This window comes from Lutra lutra, chromosome 9 (assembly GCF_902655055.1).
Source record: "Lutra lutra chromosome 9, mLutLut1.2, whole genome shotgun sequence".
Lineage (NCBI taxonomy): Eukaryota > Metazoa > Chordata > Mammalia > Carnivora > Mustelidae > Lutra > Lutra lutra.
The window spans coordinates 109,021,765-109,037,862 of NC_062286.1; the positions used below are offsets into that span (position 1 = coordinate 109,021,765).

General features: G+C 44.3%; 1 protein-coding gene across 9 annotated transcripts in view; it reads right to left on the reverse strand.

Moving 5' to 3' along the window:
* The window catches only part of PLCB4 (phospholipase C beta 4), a 426,130-nt gene that overhangs the window by 125,270 nt on the left and 284,762 nt on the right, over positions 1-16,098 (reverse strand). For all 9 annotated transcript variants that reach the window (XM_047745406.1, XM_047745403.1, XM_047745405.1 and 6 more), the window contains 2 exons: positions 903-983; positions 57-116 (listed from right to left, as the gene is read on the reverse strand). In XM_047745406.1, the coding sequence (XP_047601362.1) occupies positions 57-116; positions 903-983 (141 nt within the window). The remainder of the gene's footprint in view (positions 1-56; positions 117-902; positions 984-16,098) is intronic.

Consider the following 16,098-nt stretch of genomic DNA (forward strand, 5'->3'; position numbering starts at 1 on the left):
TTTCCAAACTAAGTCAATCTGTGTTTAGAAGAAAAGCAAACACCAATCAAGGGTACCTTGGGCGTGGCTCCCAATCGAATACTGTTGATGAGGGAACATTCTAGCACTTGTCCTTCCTGGAAAGAGAGAATATAATACAGCAGTGAGCTGAAATCCTGCCAGACCTGCGGCACAGATGGGCGACGCAATTTTGAAGGCAATGCCAATGACAGGAAGGTAGAGAGGGAGCAAAAAACAAAGGACAGTCATCGAGATACCCAACAATCAGAAATAGTTGTGACCCCACACGTTTCATCCACTTCAGATATACTTGTCTATGTGGATGCAGGTCTGAATAATTATTTATGTTTATAAAGTGTTGTTATCTTATGCATATAATACTGTGCTTAGAGTAAGACAGCATTAAATGTGAGTGTACATGTAATATTAAGTGAGTACCGCGCTTTTGTAGGATTCCAATTCTACTTCCTTAAACTCAGTTCAAAGATTCATTTAATGTGTGCGCTGTGCTCTGTATTGAGTGAAGTCCCGGAGTGTAACAAGATGAACATGCTCTTAATGCAGCTCTGAGACTCAGCTTGAAACTCTCTTTTTCTACGAAACCTTCCTAATTCCAAAGATTAAATCAGATCTGCCTGTTTTAACTCTTGTAACAACCTGACCTCTTTCACAACATTCAGTGACTTGTATCTTTTTTTTTTTTTTTTTTTGGAATGCCTCCTTCTCCTAGATTGGAATTTATGAGATCTAGGACAGTATCTCCAATGCCTGCCATAGGGGAGCACGTTTTTAAAATCTTGAATAAATAAGTGTAGGGGTCCATGCCCTTAAGAGGCCTTCTGCCTACTCGTTGAGAAATACAAGGGTTTAAATCAGACGGCAGGAAAGAACAACTTGCCTACCTTGCCTTCACTCCTCCAGGTCAGAAAGAAGCCAAATTCATCCACTTTGAAGAGGCAGTTGGGTTCAAACACAAAGGATTCCTGTTAAAAAAGAAATGTGTTGATCTGTATGACTCAGCCCCATTTTGAATCTAAGAGAAATGCAAATATCTTTTAAGTCTCTAAATGAGGGAAAATGAAAAACCAGCCTTTTGCATCCTAAATCTAATGACCACATTTCCTATTATGGAATAGTTTCATCTTAAAATCTCTCTGCATTCGCTTCTGTATTGAAAGACTGATCAACTTTATGCAGCATTTTCCTCTAGAGTAGCTTTAAGGACAAAAACGCACTGATGTCCTGTAGGTCATAGAGGAGAAATTTCTTCCAAGACCTGGAAGGAAGAAGGACTCCCAGATTCCAGCCAACTGGTCTCCCTCCACAAAAGAACAATTGTTGCCTATATTTAATATAATGTAGAAAATCATATTTTTTTAAGTCACTGATTTTGTTTGTCTACATCTTTCAGCATTCAGATGTTTACTCAGAAAATTTCTGAGATTTTTGTTTTTACATTCAACCTCATGTGGTATCCTCTAAACCAGGACTCGAGCAGGATTTTGAGCTAAGCAAAGTATAGTCCTTGGACCAGCAACATCAACATCATCTGGGAGCTTGACTCAACTGTGGAGTCTAGGAATCCAGCCCAGATGAACCGAACCAGAGTCTCTGGGAGCACGGCCCAGAAATCTGCATTCCAACAACCCCTCCAGGTGATTCTAAAGCATGCTAAAGTTTGAGAACTCCTGCTGTGTTCTTGGACACCAGAAACTCTGTTGAAACTTAGAGAATCAAAATTTGCATCAAGAAGGAATGTTAGGGGGCGCCTGGCTGGCTCAGTGGGTTAAGCTTCTGCCTTCAGCTCCGGTCATGATCTCAGGGTCCTGGGATCGAGCCCCACATTGGGCTTCCTGCTCTGCGGGAAGCCTGCTTCTCCCTCTCCTGCTTCCCCTGCTTGTATTCCCACTCTCATTGTTGCTCTCTCTCTCTCTCTCTCTCTCTCTCAGATAAATAAATAAAATTAAAAAAAAAAAAAAAAAGAAGAAGAAGGAGGAATGTTAGGCCCCACATGCAGGGGTTTGGGACAGCTATGCTGTACTTTCCGAAACATTTCTGGTCTTTAGAAGGAAAGTACCATTGTGCTTATGAGCACCAGGTAAATTCTGTATCAGTAAAAGAAAAAGTGTATTCAGGAAATGAACCCAGATGCCCTCTGCCCTCTGACGGTATTGTACCAAGACTTGGCACTCCTGCATCAACAGATCCACACTTCCTTCTCAGGATCTAAATAAGTGGTCTTCCTTGATAATTACGGGGCCAACAATAGGGAGCCTGTCTGCCACATGTGGATCAGGGCAGTGATTTAAAACAAAGAGTAATTATAGATTAAGACTTTAAGGGTAGTTCAGACTTATAGTTTCACCCATCAAAACATATCTTTCTAAATTTCAGGGAAGCAGCAGCATTTATCAAGGTAAAGCCAATGTCAAGAGACTGGGCCACCATAAGGTGTCAGGATTTAGAGTCCCCGGGGCCTGGAACAAAGCCAGCCTTCAAATTTGTTTGGGGAGTCTTCTGACAGGTGAAGAATATCATACATATTTCAACTGTGTACCAGATGCATGCCAAGCGCTGCAAATATAGCAATGAAAAATACAAAGAATGGGGGCATGGTATGACCTTTGCCTTTGGAAACAAAACCCAGTTCTGCCATTTGTTTTTTATCATCTCCTAGAAAGGCCCTTCTAAGTCTCAGAATCCTTATCTAATGGAGGTATTTACACATATGTTTCAGGCTTGTAGGAATTACGTGAGTTGATAAATATAAAGTGTTTGGCACACAGTTACAATTCGGTGAGTGGTAGCTACTATCAGTAATGAATGGCTCAAATATGCATTTGTGATAACAGATTACTAACAACATGACATTGCCAGTATTTGACCCACAAAGATGGCCCTTTTGGATGGTTCAAGTTTTTTGAAAAGCCTTGCCCCAGGAGCTCACACTCTAGATGGGTCTTAGAAAATGGGTAGTAGTTATCCAGGTGAAACAGCACGCTGAGCAGAGGGAGAAGCGTTTGCAAGGACATGTACACCTGACCTGACATTGGGAACTTTGGAGGAACTGGTATGGTCAGAACATCTCAAGGGAAGAGCAGCAGATAAGACTGGACACATGAATTGGGCTAGATCAGAAGGGTGTTGCATGCCACACAAAAGGTATTAAACTTGACCAAAAGGCCACAGGGAGTCTTGTTATCGTTACTGATAGAGACACAAGAATCACTAACTAAAATATGAAAATTAACACATTTTAGAAGATTTCCTAAGCAGTATCTTAATGGCGGTACAGAATTCTGGTGCATAACATTCAAACATCTGTCCTAATATGGCATTTGCAGAGTAGACCCACAGTAAATCAGCTACCATCGCTATTACTTATTTATGTGCACCCTCTCCTTTTCCAAATAAGGATTTGAAATGATCCATGAAATATACATGATAAATAAGAATGGTTTTACAACTTACTTTGAACTTTCAGTTCCTTGGCATCCTTAACTGTCATGATTTCTCTTTCTTTCTCTGTCAGTTACAAAGTACCCCAGGGCTGATCACCACCACCTTGAAATTTCTATTCCTAATGTCCCACTCTTGGACCACGTCACCTGATCTCTCTAGTCCCTACCTTGACAGTACCCATTCTCCTATACCCATTTGACTTCAAAACTTCTTATTTGTTAACCTTGCTGATCACTCACTGTCCACCAGACTTCTCCCTCCTTTTACTTCCGCCCTTGTCTAGCTTATTTCCATAGTCCAGTATCACAGTCATTCCCTCACAGATACCCTCAATCCCCTAACCTCATTTCTGATTTCTTAGTCACAGAGCCAAGTCCATCTTATCCATATTTTATCACTGAAACTGATGAAGAAAATCACAGAACCGGATTGACAAGCTTGAGTTGACATTCAAGATCACAAACGTCACATGAATAGTCAACAATGATTTCCAGACTTACTAATTCTTTCTTAAAAGTTTCCCAGCCCCATGAAAGGACTATTTCATGGCTTCTTCTCAAACTCCTTTAGTTCCAGCAATTACTGTGCTTCACTGAGTAAAGAAAACCCATCCAATGAGCACCTCTCTCTTTCTTCCCTCCTCAGGAAGCATACTTTCTCTGAACAGAGGTCCACCCACCCTCTGCCATTTCTGCTCCAGATGCAATCCTCCTTCACTCACACAAGCACTGCAGTCTTTCATTCATCACCATCCAACACACATCAGCTTTTCATTTCTCTATTGGATCCTTCCTGGCAGCACCCACATGTTCTAGCTGTTCCCACTTCTTCTTTCACTTATTACTTTGTGTCTCTGATCCCCTTTAGGGTATATCTTGAGAAATTTGCCCATATTCACTGCCTGTCCTACCTCTCCTCCATACTATCTTTGATCTTCCATCTGCCTTCTGTTCCTGTCTCCCTCTCTAATTTCTTTGGCTGGGTTTACCATGGCTTTCATGCAGCCAAATGCCACACACATGTTCTTTTTCTCATCTGATTTGATCTCTGAATGGTAGACTATTCCCTCCTTCTTGAAACACTCTCCCACCTTGGTTGCATACCATTCCTTTAGTCTCTCTTCCTTCTATACTCAGCTTCTACATGCTTTCCAGGACTTGGTTCTGAGAATTCTCATGGCCACGATGTTCCTAGATCTCCTTTAACCCCCTGGTTTCAATACCATCTATTTCTTGAAGACTTCCAAATTTGAACAGCATCCCAGTCCTCTCTGAGTTCCAAACTTTACTCTCTACTTGACATCTCCACTCAGATGTCTCCAAATTAAATGCCCATAACAGAATGCTTTATTCCCTAGCCTCTCTCTAAGCCTTTCCAGCATTAAGACATAAAGTTCAAATAATGTCCCCTGTATCTACTAATTTACAGAAACTGAGCCATCCTTGACTTTCCCCCTCACTTCCATTAATGAGTCTCCTTCGTATTTCATACATATACATTTTTCTCCATCTCACCACCACCTTGATCCAAACCATCATCATAACGCCCAAGGACCGATTTTTTCACCTCTATTCTTTCTTCCTACAGCAGCCAAATGGACTCTTTAAACTTTTCATCACTTCATTAAAACCATTCAGTGGATTCCTGCATTAATTAGGGTAAAACCTACTCCTTACCAAACGTTCTAGACAAGCTGGATCCTTTGGACCGTATATCCTGCCATTTTCCATTGCTTTCCTTTCTTCACTATAGCCATGGGAACTCTTTTCCTTGAACTCCTCAAGTTCTTTCCAGCCTCAGGGTCTTTGTGCTTTACCTTCTCCCTCCCAGAAATCTTTTCCTTCTGCCCTTGGCATAGCTGGCTCCTCTGCATCCTAGGGACCTTGCCTTAACTTATCTTCAGAGGGGCTTCCCTAACCTCCTTAAAGTGTATCTCATCTTTTATTTTCTATCACAATATCTCGATTATTTCCTTGCCTGCACCAATCACAGTCTGCCATTATAGGGATCGGTTGATTGTCTGGCTTTCACACCGGAGTATAACATCTACGAGGGCAGAGTCCTTGAGAGATTCTTATTCATACCTGCATTCCAAGTGCCTAGCACAGCAAAAGCACCCTGAAACCAAATTCATGCACTAAAAAAAAATCAATGAACACATGATCTCCTGTTTCAAATAAAATAGTTTTTAGCAGGCCAGTCTATAAAACAGATAAACAAGCAATTACTTGAATTGAAGGGGTTGTAGCAAGCCCAGAACCCATCACGGTCAGTCCTTGGAAGGCTGCCACGGACAGATGCACAAATCCAAGGGCACTGTGTTGAGGCTGTCTGCTTGGCATGGGGCTCCTGTTTTAAATTCATACAAGCTCATCTCAGAGTTTTGGTGTCTCTTTGAGGCACCTCCAAGGCTCCCTTGGACCAGGAGCACTGTTTGAGTGCCCTTCAAAGAAATCATTTTCAAAACAGGACAAGGAATGTGGGCAAGGAGAAGACAAGTAAGATAGTAAAGTAAAATAAGCTTAAAATTAAAGCTCTAGAAAGGCTTGTCATAAGATCCTAATAGAAGATACCAATTTGGCTCTGGGCTCCCTAGCAACAAAAGCAAAAAGGGGAAAAATAGTATTTACTAGGAACCCATAGAGTTCACAGATAAAAACACTTTGGGGGTCAGGAGAGGCAGTTGCCAGAAAAGAAATTCTCTGTGGGAAGCTCCAAGAAGCTCTGACCAATGCTACAGACAAGTTTCCCAGTAAAGAAGCCCAAAGTAATGTCGTCCACTCTGGCCACAAGTTTCACAGACTAAACGTGTTCAAACTACCCATAACAGTCAGAAAACAAAGCTGGGGAGCATGAGGCAATCGTCTGAAAGGAATGGAAACACAATCTCTTTGTCTCCACTCCCAGAAACACACAGAAGGACCTGGCCCTCGGGGTGAGCAAACATACAGTCCTTAGTCTTTTTTCCCTACCAGCAGTGTTAAGTTTCACACGGATACCTACTGACCACAACGTGGGTTGTGGCCCCATGACCTGGCAGAGGCAGTACTACCCTCAGTCCCCTTCTCAGGAAGAACTTGCCTCCAGACTTGGAGCATGGCTGTGGAGGTCATGAAAGGAAGCCAGCTTCTTTCTTCTCTGCCAATCTGTTTTGCAGTTAGCAAATGGGAATGGGATTCTCTAGTAAGGAAACAAACCGTAACAGAACTTCCTCCAGGGAGCTCAGAGTTTCAGTTCTCACAGGATTCTGTTAAAATTCGCCACAGTCACACTTTAGAGCTCAAGGACTGGCCAACTCCTCCAGCCAAGCTCACTCTTTCCTCAAGCCACTGGGAGAGACAGGATGAAAGGTACAGCAGCTCCTTTGGTGAGACTGTGGACAAGCGGGGGACCAGAGTGGGGCATGCTGTTTGAGAGGCAAGAAGGATCACTTTTTCTGGAGTCACTATAGCTAGAAACTTTCTCTGCCTCAAGGATCCCTGCTTTGAAAGGCTTGTGCCGTGATGGGCTTCCTGAGCACTTCCCTCATTTCATCAAGGATAGAGTATATTTAAAAGCCGTGTGTCTCAACATTATTTTTAGCCTATTTTTCCCACTAAACACATGTCACTGCAGCATTATTCAATATCACGACCTAGCTTTCAAAGATTTAAGTCACTTTCAAAATGACATAGATTGGGGCGCCTGGGTGACTCAGTGGGTTAAGCATCTGCATTCAGCTCAGGTCATGATCTCAGGGTCCTGGGATCAAGCCCCACATCAGACTCTCAGCTCAGCAGTAAGTCCGCTTCTCCCTCCTCCTCTGTCCTTCTGCCCACTTGTGCTCTCTCTCTCTCAAATAAATAAATCTTTAAAAAGTATGACATAGATTAAAATATTTTTCCTTTGTTTCAAGTTTAAAAGTCTTTTGGTTAAACAAAATTTAAGCCCATTTCTTATAAGGAATGGCAGAAGTCTGGGCAGGGGGAGTACTCTGGAGGATGCAGGTACTCCCAGGGGGTTTCCAGACAACAGGTGGTTGAGTTTATTCTGCTTGTGTTCTTTCTTACCTTTGCTCTCCTGACTCTTGCCCACCATCATTTTTACCCAGGCGAAATGCTATACCTTTCTACTGTGGGGTCTGCATCATCAAACAGGGAAAAAGGTCAAGTCTTACCACCAGCCAGGGATAGGGATTTTGGATTGGCTAATCAATGCATCCACTCCACTTTATTTAAACATTAGCCGCTTGTGATTGATGGGTAGATTGGGAGACACAGAAAAGTGAGATGGGTGGGGACAATCTCATTCCAGCAGAAGTCCCCTACTTTCGGAGGAGGAAGAGGACCCTCATAGGAGGTGGTGCTGGGGGACACCTGGGTGGCTCAGTCGGTTAAGTGTTGGCCTTTGGCTCAGGTCATGATTCCAAGATCCTGGGATCTAGTCCCACATTGGGCTCCTTGCTCAGCAGGAAGCCCGCTTCTCCCTTTGCCTGCCTCTCCCCCTGCTTGTACTCTCTCTGACAAATAAATAAATAAAATCTTCAAAAGGAAAAAAAAAAAAAAAGAAAAAAGGAGGTGGTTCTTGGCTCCAAAGCCAGCCTCCCCACCAGGCATCTGCTGCAGAATCTTGGTGGTGGTGCTGCCCGACCTCACCAAGCTTCACTTTTCCCATCTGTAAGTTGAGAACATGGATACCAATCTCACAGAGCTCTCAAAATTGAGAAAGCCCGAGTGCCTGGGACAAGGCAAGTGCTAAATGAATTGTAGTCGTTATTAGAAAACAGCATACTATTTAATTTGGGGCTACGGTGCAAGACATTTCACAAATATGAGCTCATTTAAATCTGCCAACTTAGCAAGGTTTTAGACTAGATCAACCCTGCCCAATTGATTTTTCCATATGCACATGTTGGCAATGGGCATAGCCCAACATGGTAGCCATGAGAACCACATGGGGCCATGAAACACTTGAAATGTAGCTAGTGCAACAGAGGTGAATTTTTTATTGTAATTCATTTTCATTTAAAGAACCACAGGAGGGGCGCCTGGGTGGCTCAGTGCGTTAAGTGTCTGCCTTCGGCTCAGGGTCATGATCCCAGGGTCCTGGAATCGAGCCCCATGTCTGGCTCCTTGCTCAGTGGGGAGCCTGCTTCCTCCTCTCTCTCTATCCCTTCCTGCTGCTCATGCTCTGTTTCTCTCTTTCTCTCTCTCTCTCAGACAAATAAATAAAATCTTTAAAAAAATAAATAAATAAATAAAAGAACCACAGGAAATAAATAAATAAATAAAATCTTTAAAAACAAAAAAGTAAAAAAATAAATAAATAAAGAGCCACAGGTGGTCAGTGGTTACCATATTGAACAACACAGTTGTAGAGATAAGGGGAAACTTTTTCAGAAAAGACTAAGTTCTTTAAAGCCACAGGTGGTAGGTATCAGACCCAGGATGCAAACTGGTTTCTTGGATTCCAGAGCCCATGCCTGTTCTACTTTGTCAGCATTGACCAAACAGCTCCCCCTCTGCTTGTCACCAATGGATGACTGGATGGTCAGTAAATGAACACTGCTTTTGTAGGCTCCAACTTTGGGGACACATGGGGCTCACTGTCCTTGTTTCCTGGTTTGTTAAGAACAGACAGGAAGAAAAAAAATGACTTTATTAAGATTGGAGAGAGTCAAGGGACATCTGAGTTAGGGCCAGGCCACGGGATGGGGGGGCTCTGATCAAACATTGATAATGTTATAAACCCCTACCACAAAAATAGATGAGCTTGGGAAGGGCCTTAGGTTGGAGACACAGGTGGAGTCTGGGATAGTTAACCAAAAGCTCCTGCTTTCTATCAGATCCTGGAATCCCAGAGCCCGAGTGATGCCACATGGCCTATTTGTTTCAGTTCTTTATTCCAGAGGAATTGGCTAAGCTCTGTAGTTAGCAGCAGCAGATCCTTTCTCATTCTGCAAACACTTCCTCTTTCAGATAGAATCACAATTTTTTTTTAATATTTTACTTTTTCAAGTTAGAACTAAAGCCCTTGGTGATGACATTCTATCATCAGAATGATTTATAGACTGCTGTAGCAGATGGGTCCTTATGTTGTTTTTACCCTCGTGGGTCTGCTTTCCCCTTGGAAGAATCCAGAATGTTCATTCCATGTGTTAATCTCCCTTCTAATTTATAGACCTCATGAGAATGATGGGACTCTGGGCTTCTCAGCTCACATGTCATAGAGCAGCAGGAGGACCTCGGTCATGGCTGCCCCACCTCGGACCCTTGTGACATGCTACCACCTTGTGAAGAGATTTGTCGGATAACACACGAGCATTTGCAGCTTTTGTCTTCCTTTCCATGGCCTTTGATTCTTCGGGCAGAATGTCCCTCCTGGATTACGTTGTTCAAATTTCATATAGACCTTTGCTCCTCTCTCTAAGGCTCAGCCAGAAACCAAGAAGGATATATAGTCTGGGTGTCGCGAAAAGCAACCCAAAATGTGTCTGTGGCACCTACTGCCCAAGGTTCCGCTTCTGTTCCGCGGCGCCAGCGGCCCCTAGCGGAGATGCGCAGTATTACTGAGCACCGGTGGATGCCCCCGGCCCTCCGTACACATTCACCTGCTAACCTCCCCGCACTCCTACAAGAGAGGTACTACGCTTATTCCTGTTTGAGAGAGAAGACCCTCGAGGCGCAGGAAGGAAGCATCTTGCCCAGTATGGGACAGCTGGTGGGGCAGAGCCGAGACCGCCCACTCCACCGAAGCACACCCCTGAACCACACCTGCGCCCAGGCTGGTAAGTGACAGCGGCACTCTCGGGAATGGGCCCAGGGAACTGCTCAGCAGTCCCATCTGGAGGCCCCACTGTTCTCCCTGTCGCTGAATGCCTGCAGCCATCGCTAGGGTTAGAAGGGCGCTGGGAGCTTTTGAGGTTTAATTACCCCATTTCTGAACCCTCCCTTTGACACCCCCCCCCCCAAACCATCCTTCACTGCCTCCCAGCTGCACAGATGGTATGTATTACCAGGGTGGAACAGAAGGGGCTTTTCCACTGCCTTGCATCATGTCAGAGTGTGTTCTGGGATCCTAGTACCAAGGAAAACGGTTTGTCCTGATCTGTTGCTTCCCTTGCAATCTAGTGGACAGGGTGAGTCCTATAACTGCCTTTCCTGCATCGCTTTGACCACCAGAATCACAAGTAGCCACTCCACAGCTCACTTATTCCAACTTCCTGGAACATTCTTGCTGCCCACAGAGTGGCTGCCTGCTCATTTTCCTGCTAATTTGATGTCTTTCGCATGGTTCTTTTTCCCGCACTCTCTTCAGCCTAAATCCCGGTTCCATTCACTTTTTTCTGGTGGTGCCTATTTCTGCATGACAGCTTACTTAGGAATATGGAAGAAACGTGTATAAATAAGTACAGAAACCACTTCAAGAACACCAAAGGGGGGCGCCTGGGTGGCTCAGTGGGTTAAGCCGCTGCCTTCGGCTCAGGTCATGATCTCAGGGTCCTGAGATCGAGGCCCGCGTCGGGCTCTCTGCTCAGCAGGGAGTCTGCTTCCCTCTCTCTCTCTCTCTGCCTGCCTCTCCATCTACTTGTGATCTCTCTCTGTCAAATAAATAAATAAAATCTTTAAAAAAAAAAAAAAAACACCAAAGGGACACCTGCGTGGCTCAGTCCGTTACATGTCTGCCTTCAGCTCAGGTCATGATCTCAGGGTCCTGGGATCGAGCCCCACATCGGGCTCCCTGCTCAGCAGCAAGTCTGTTTACTCTCTCTCCCTCTGCCACCTACCCCTCTGCTGCTCATGCCATATCAAATACATAAATAAAATCTTTTTTTAAAAGCACCCAGAAAAAAAAAAAGCACCCAGAAATTACTGGGTGTTTTGCATTGGTTTTGGGGTCAGATAGACCAGATCCAACTATGGCTGGCTCCATTACTCCATCGCCAAAAGCAGGGATAACCAAAAATAATTGCCCATCTCACAGGTTACCTCTGGACATTCAAGTGCTTGATGCATAATCTGAACCCTAGTAAATTATCACTGATTATTAATAACACAATAATAATAATATTGTGCCAGTATTATGATTCATCATCCAGGAACAAAGGTAAACACCACCATCCCTCCCTTATGGATGAGTAAACTGATCTTAACTGAGGTTAGCAAGCTGCCCGAGAGGACACAGATAATAAGCAGTGAGCTCTATCCGCATTGTGGTGGGAAGAGCATTTCTGTCATGTGGATCCTTCCGAGCAATGCTATCACAGTGTGCTTATCTCCACCGACCCAGGAGGCACATCTGGGAGTCTAAGCATGGCGGAAACCCAGCATTTGTAAATTTCTATTGCACTAGACTCAGTGAAATTCCATTTTTTGCCCACGTAAGTCAGGTTGTGTTTGTTCTCTGCCTGAGCTAGCCTCGGGCTATATCAGGCACAGAGGTTCTGTCCTCAGAACACAGTTTTAGCTTCTACCTTTTTCACTGGCCACGTTGGGGAACAGTGACCCAAGGAGATGATGCGGGGCTTGGGCATCCCCCCTTCCACCCCTGCACCTCCCTGATATGGTGGATCGTACTCTCAGATGGTGAGAGGGTAACCCAGGGAATCATCTGGCAAACTTCGCAAGGTGCTAGAGACCCACTGTCTATCATGACTTCTGAATTCCAGAGAAACAAAAATGAAATGTTCTCCCCCTCCATAACCAGCCGTGAGCACATAACCTGCTCATTTCAGCAATGACAGAGATAAAGTGAACCATTCTGGTATCAACTGGAAAGTTTTCATCCACTCATTTCATCTTATTCTTTCCTCAGAAAAAAGACTATCATCAACTTTCCAAGCAACCTGGGCTTGGGAGAGCCGATGAAGGATACTGAAAAGCAGCAAGGGGAAAACACAACACCTTTCCTGCTCCTTCATGTTCTAGATTTTTTTAAAACCCTGAAATGTGGCCCGATGATACTTATTATTAACAAGATCTCTGACAGCCTTCGCTGTGAGAATCTGTGGTCAGCTCAAGTAGGATTTAAATTTGGGAGGGAGAGAGTGAGGGCACGCATGGATGAGATACCTAAAAGTCAAACTCTGTTTCTGTTTATAGTATAGTCATGAGTAGTTGTGAAGTCCCACTTTTCCTTCTACTTCCAGATAAAGACGTTAAATCCCTGGGGTTCAATTTTTAAGGTCTGCCGTTTAGCGATGCTGGACTCTAGGTCTGTCTCTATTCCTCTTCCATCCTGAAGCATCTCTGATGTGGAGATTCTGAGGCCAAATCTGGATGGTCAGGCTCTAAGAGAGCATTGTGTTGTGTTGTGTCGTGTTATGTTATGTTATGTTGTGTTGTCTTAAGACAATGGGACAGGCTCCCTGATTTTTGCCATGGGACACCTGAAACAATTATTCCCAGGATATTCAGCGAACAACTTCTCTGCTTACAGAAGGAAGAGCAAAGTCTAGGAAACATGCTTTCAAGGAGTGGGTGGTCACTCAAAGTAACTCACTTGGACAGGAAAACTGTCCTGTTAGCCAAAACTTAGCAACTTAGTAGTCTTAGCAACTAAAATAAGGAGAAATTAAAGAAGACCAACTTACACAGGGCCAGGGAGGAAAATAACTGGTTTTGTAATAAATGTTTACAACAAACTTTTTTTAAAAAGATTTTATTTATTTATTTGACAGAGAGAGAGATTACAAGTAGGCAGAGAGGCAGGCAGAGAGAGTGGGGGGAAAGCAGGCTCCCCGCTGAGCAGGGAGCCCTATGTGGGGCTCAATCCCAGGACCCTGAGACCATGACCTGAGCTGAAGGCAGAGGCTTAACCCACTGAGCCACCCAGGCATCCGTTTACAACAAATTAAAATACACATGTGCCCTTCCTCCCATTTCCTTTCCCCTACCCCCAAAGGTTCTCTTCCTTGAGTAAACCTTAGGCTCCTCTGAATCTTCTTCCTGACTAGACCTCCACTGTCTGTCTTGTCAGTGATCAATTTTTAGCAGGAATCCTGCTAAGTTGCTTTAGCCAGACCCTCCCACCCTCAATATCTGAGCACCTTTGCTATCTGATCAGGTGTCTCAACCTCCACCATCTCCAGGTGACCTCCACCTGCTGCTCTTTGGCTATAAGCCCCCTTTCCTCCTTGTGTTCAGAGTTGGGCTCAACCTCTCCCCAAGTACCGCATACCCCCCCCCATTGTGTCATATCTTGAAAACAGTATGCCCGATCATTCTTTAACGAGTGAGTGTCAGGAATGGCTTTTTCTTTAATGCCTCCCACCACACCCAATTACTCTAAGAACAACAGGAGATGTGCTTTGCTGAAGGGCCTGAAGCATGCCCACAAGCGGGAAAATCCTTTTCAGTAAAGCACTTCTCATTAAACCACAATTTGTTCCAGAATAATAAACTGCACTGAGCAAATGATTAGAAATATGACACAGGGGCGCCTGGGTGGCTCAGTCCTTTAAGTGTCTGACTCCTGGTTTCCCCTTAGGTTATGATCTCAGGGTCATGTGTAGGGCTCTGTGCTGGGCATGGAGACTTCTTAAAATTCTCTCTCCTTCTCCCTATGTACCTCCCCTTTGCCCAGCTCACACTCACTTGCACTCTCTTGAGAAAAAGGAAAGAAAGAAATAGAGTGACAGAGAAGACATATATCTGAAGAAGCGGGTCAAGGGAAGAATGTTTTGAGCTACTGCTATGTGGAGATGACAGTCCATGCTGAACAGAGTCATTGAAAGGAATCTCAAATGACATCCATGAAATCACCCTCTGAATGTACGCATTTCCTAAAATGCCTGTCTTTACACTCACTGCATGAGATGTCACTCCTTTCCACTTTGTCTTCTGAACTAGCTTCTATTTGGGCCTCAGAGATACAGTCCCACTGGATCTTGGGGCCAATCCTGGCTCTATCACTTTTTATTGTCTAAGAGAAGTACAGAAATTACTGGACCATGCACACAAAGGCCTCTGCTATCACCTTGAGAATTCTGCAGAGAGTGCAGAGCTGTAGAAAACTGCAGATCTGAAGGCTTAGCATGTGGTTGTTCGAACCAAAGGGGGCTGCAGCATCAGGGGAAGGGGAGATGAAGCAGGGAGAGCCCTCAAACCATGAGGTGGGACTAAGACCTGTGAGAGAGGAGAGGAAAGAGGAAGGGTCCCCGAGGACAGCATGGCTCTGACAACATCTCCACCAGGTGGATGGAACTCCCAGAGCAAGGAGTATCCACTGGCCTCATCTGGGGCAGACAAGCGCCAGCTCTAGAATCTCTGCCATGTTGCTCACTGGCTGGGAACCTCAGCATGAACATTGTTAAGAGTGCAGAAGCTGAGGCAGCTAGAGGCTGCCTACTGACCACACAGCTCATGGCGGGATCCACTGGAAGGAGAGGTTAGTGGCCTACCTCCATGGCTGCCAGAGACAGGATCTCTTGCTAACTCTTCTCCAGATTCCCGGAAAAGGACCTCCAGTTCCTGTTCCTTGGTACCCTTAAGATTCCTGAAAAACTAGGGGCCATTTAAATACCCCCAAAATTGGGGTCCCAGATAGGTAACTAAGGATTCGTTGGATCACGATGGGTGCTTATTAGTATCTGTTGGGTGATGAATAATTTCCCCGCTGGGAATACAGCAGCAAATAAAAACAAAGGATCTGCCCTCATGGCCTATATTCTAGGGGGAATTTGCACAATGAACAAAAAATAATATATCAGGAATTGATAAACGTGACGGTAAAAAAATCTAAAAGGGTAAGGGTAACGTGTGTGTGTGTATAGGGTAGGTGGGTATACTGATGTAATAGGGGGAAGGGCAGTCCAAAGAGGGGACTGGAAGTGCAAAGGCCCTGAGGTTGAAGCGTGTCTGGTATTTTCAGGGAACGTCAGTGGGACAGTAGAGTGACGGGGTCATGTAGAGGGACTGTAGGCCATAGGAAGGAATTTGGAAATTATTTGAAATGAGCTAGAAAGCCCCTGAAGGTAAAGCTATTTCTGTTTAACTCCAAACCCGTGCCCTTAACCAACTGTGTGTATTTCAAACTCTTCAATAAAGAGCTCTCTGGCCAAGATTTTTACCCTAAATACCACCTAGTACAAACCCTTTCTTCATTGCAAACAATATCCTGGCAGCTCGACTTTGGTGAGGATCCAAACACTAGGCTCCTTTTTGCAGTTCACCATTAAGAGGATCATCTGTCCTTTCAGGTACCTGGGAGAAGAGAATCCACAGCAGGAGAGCAACAGGGGTGCCAACAAAACTGTTTCCAGGGGAACTCCTTAGCAGAAAGAGCAAGGCAGACTCCAGACCTGAGAAACCATACTGGCTCAGCCAACACACGCATTACATGTTTCCGACAAGGTACCATTTCAGAGAAATCGCTTACTATTTATAACTTGAAGAGTAAGGACTTTAAAAACATATTTATTAATCTATCAATATTAAGTATTAAAAGATAGGCTTCCCCGCTGAGGATATTTTATGTCTATTTTCATTGATTGAAAGAAAATATTATGTTCCTTCCATATACTGCATTTTACCTAGTTTTCCCCCACCCACAAAAAAAAGTTAGAGACTACAAAGTCTGGGTTAATACTTTTCTCTTGTTAAAGGCTGATCTTCACTGATTATAAGGTAAAGGTATTAATGTTCTGAGGGACACTTA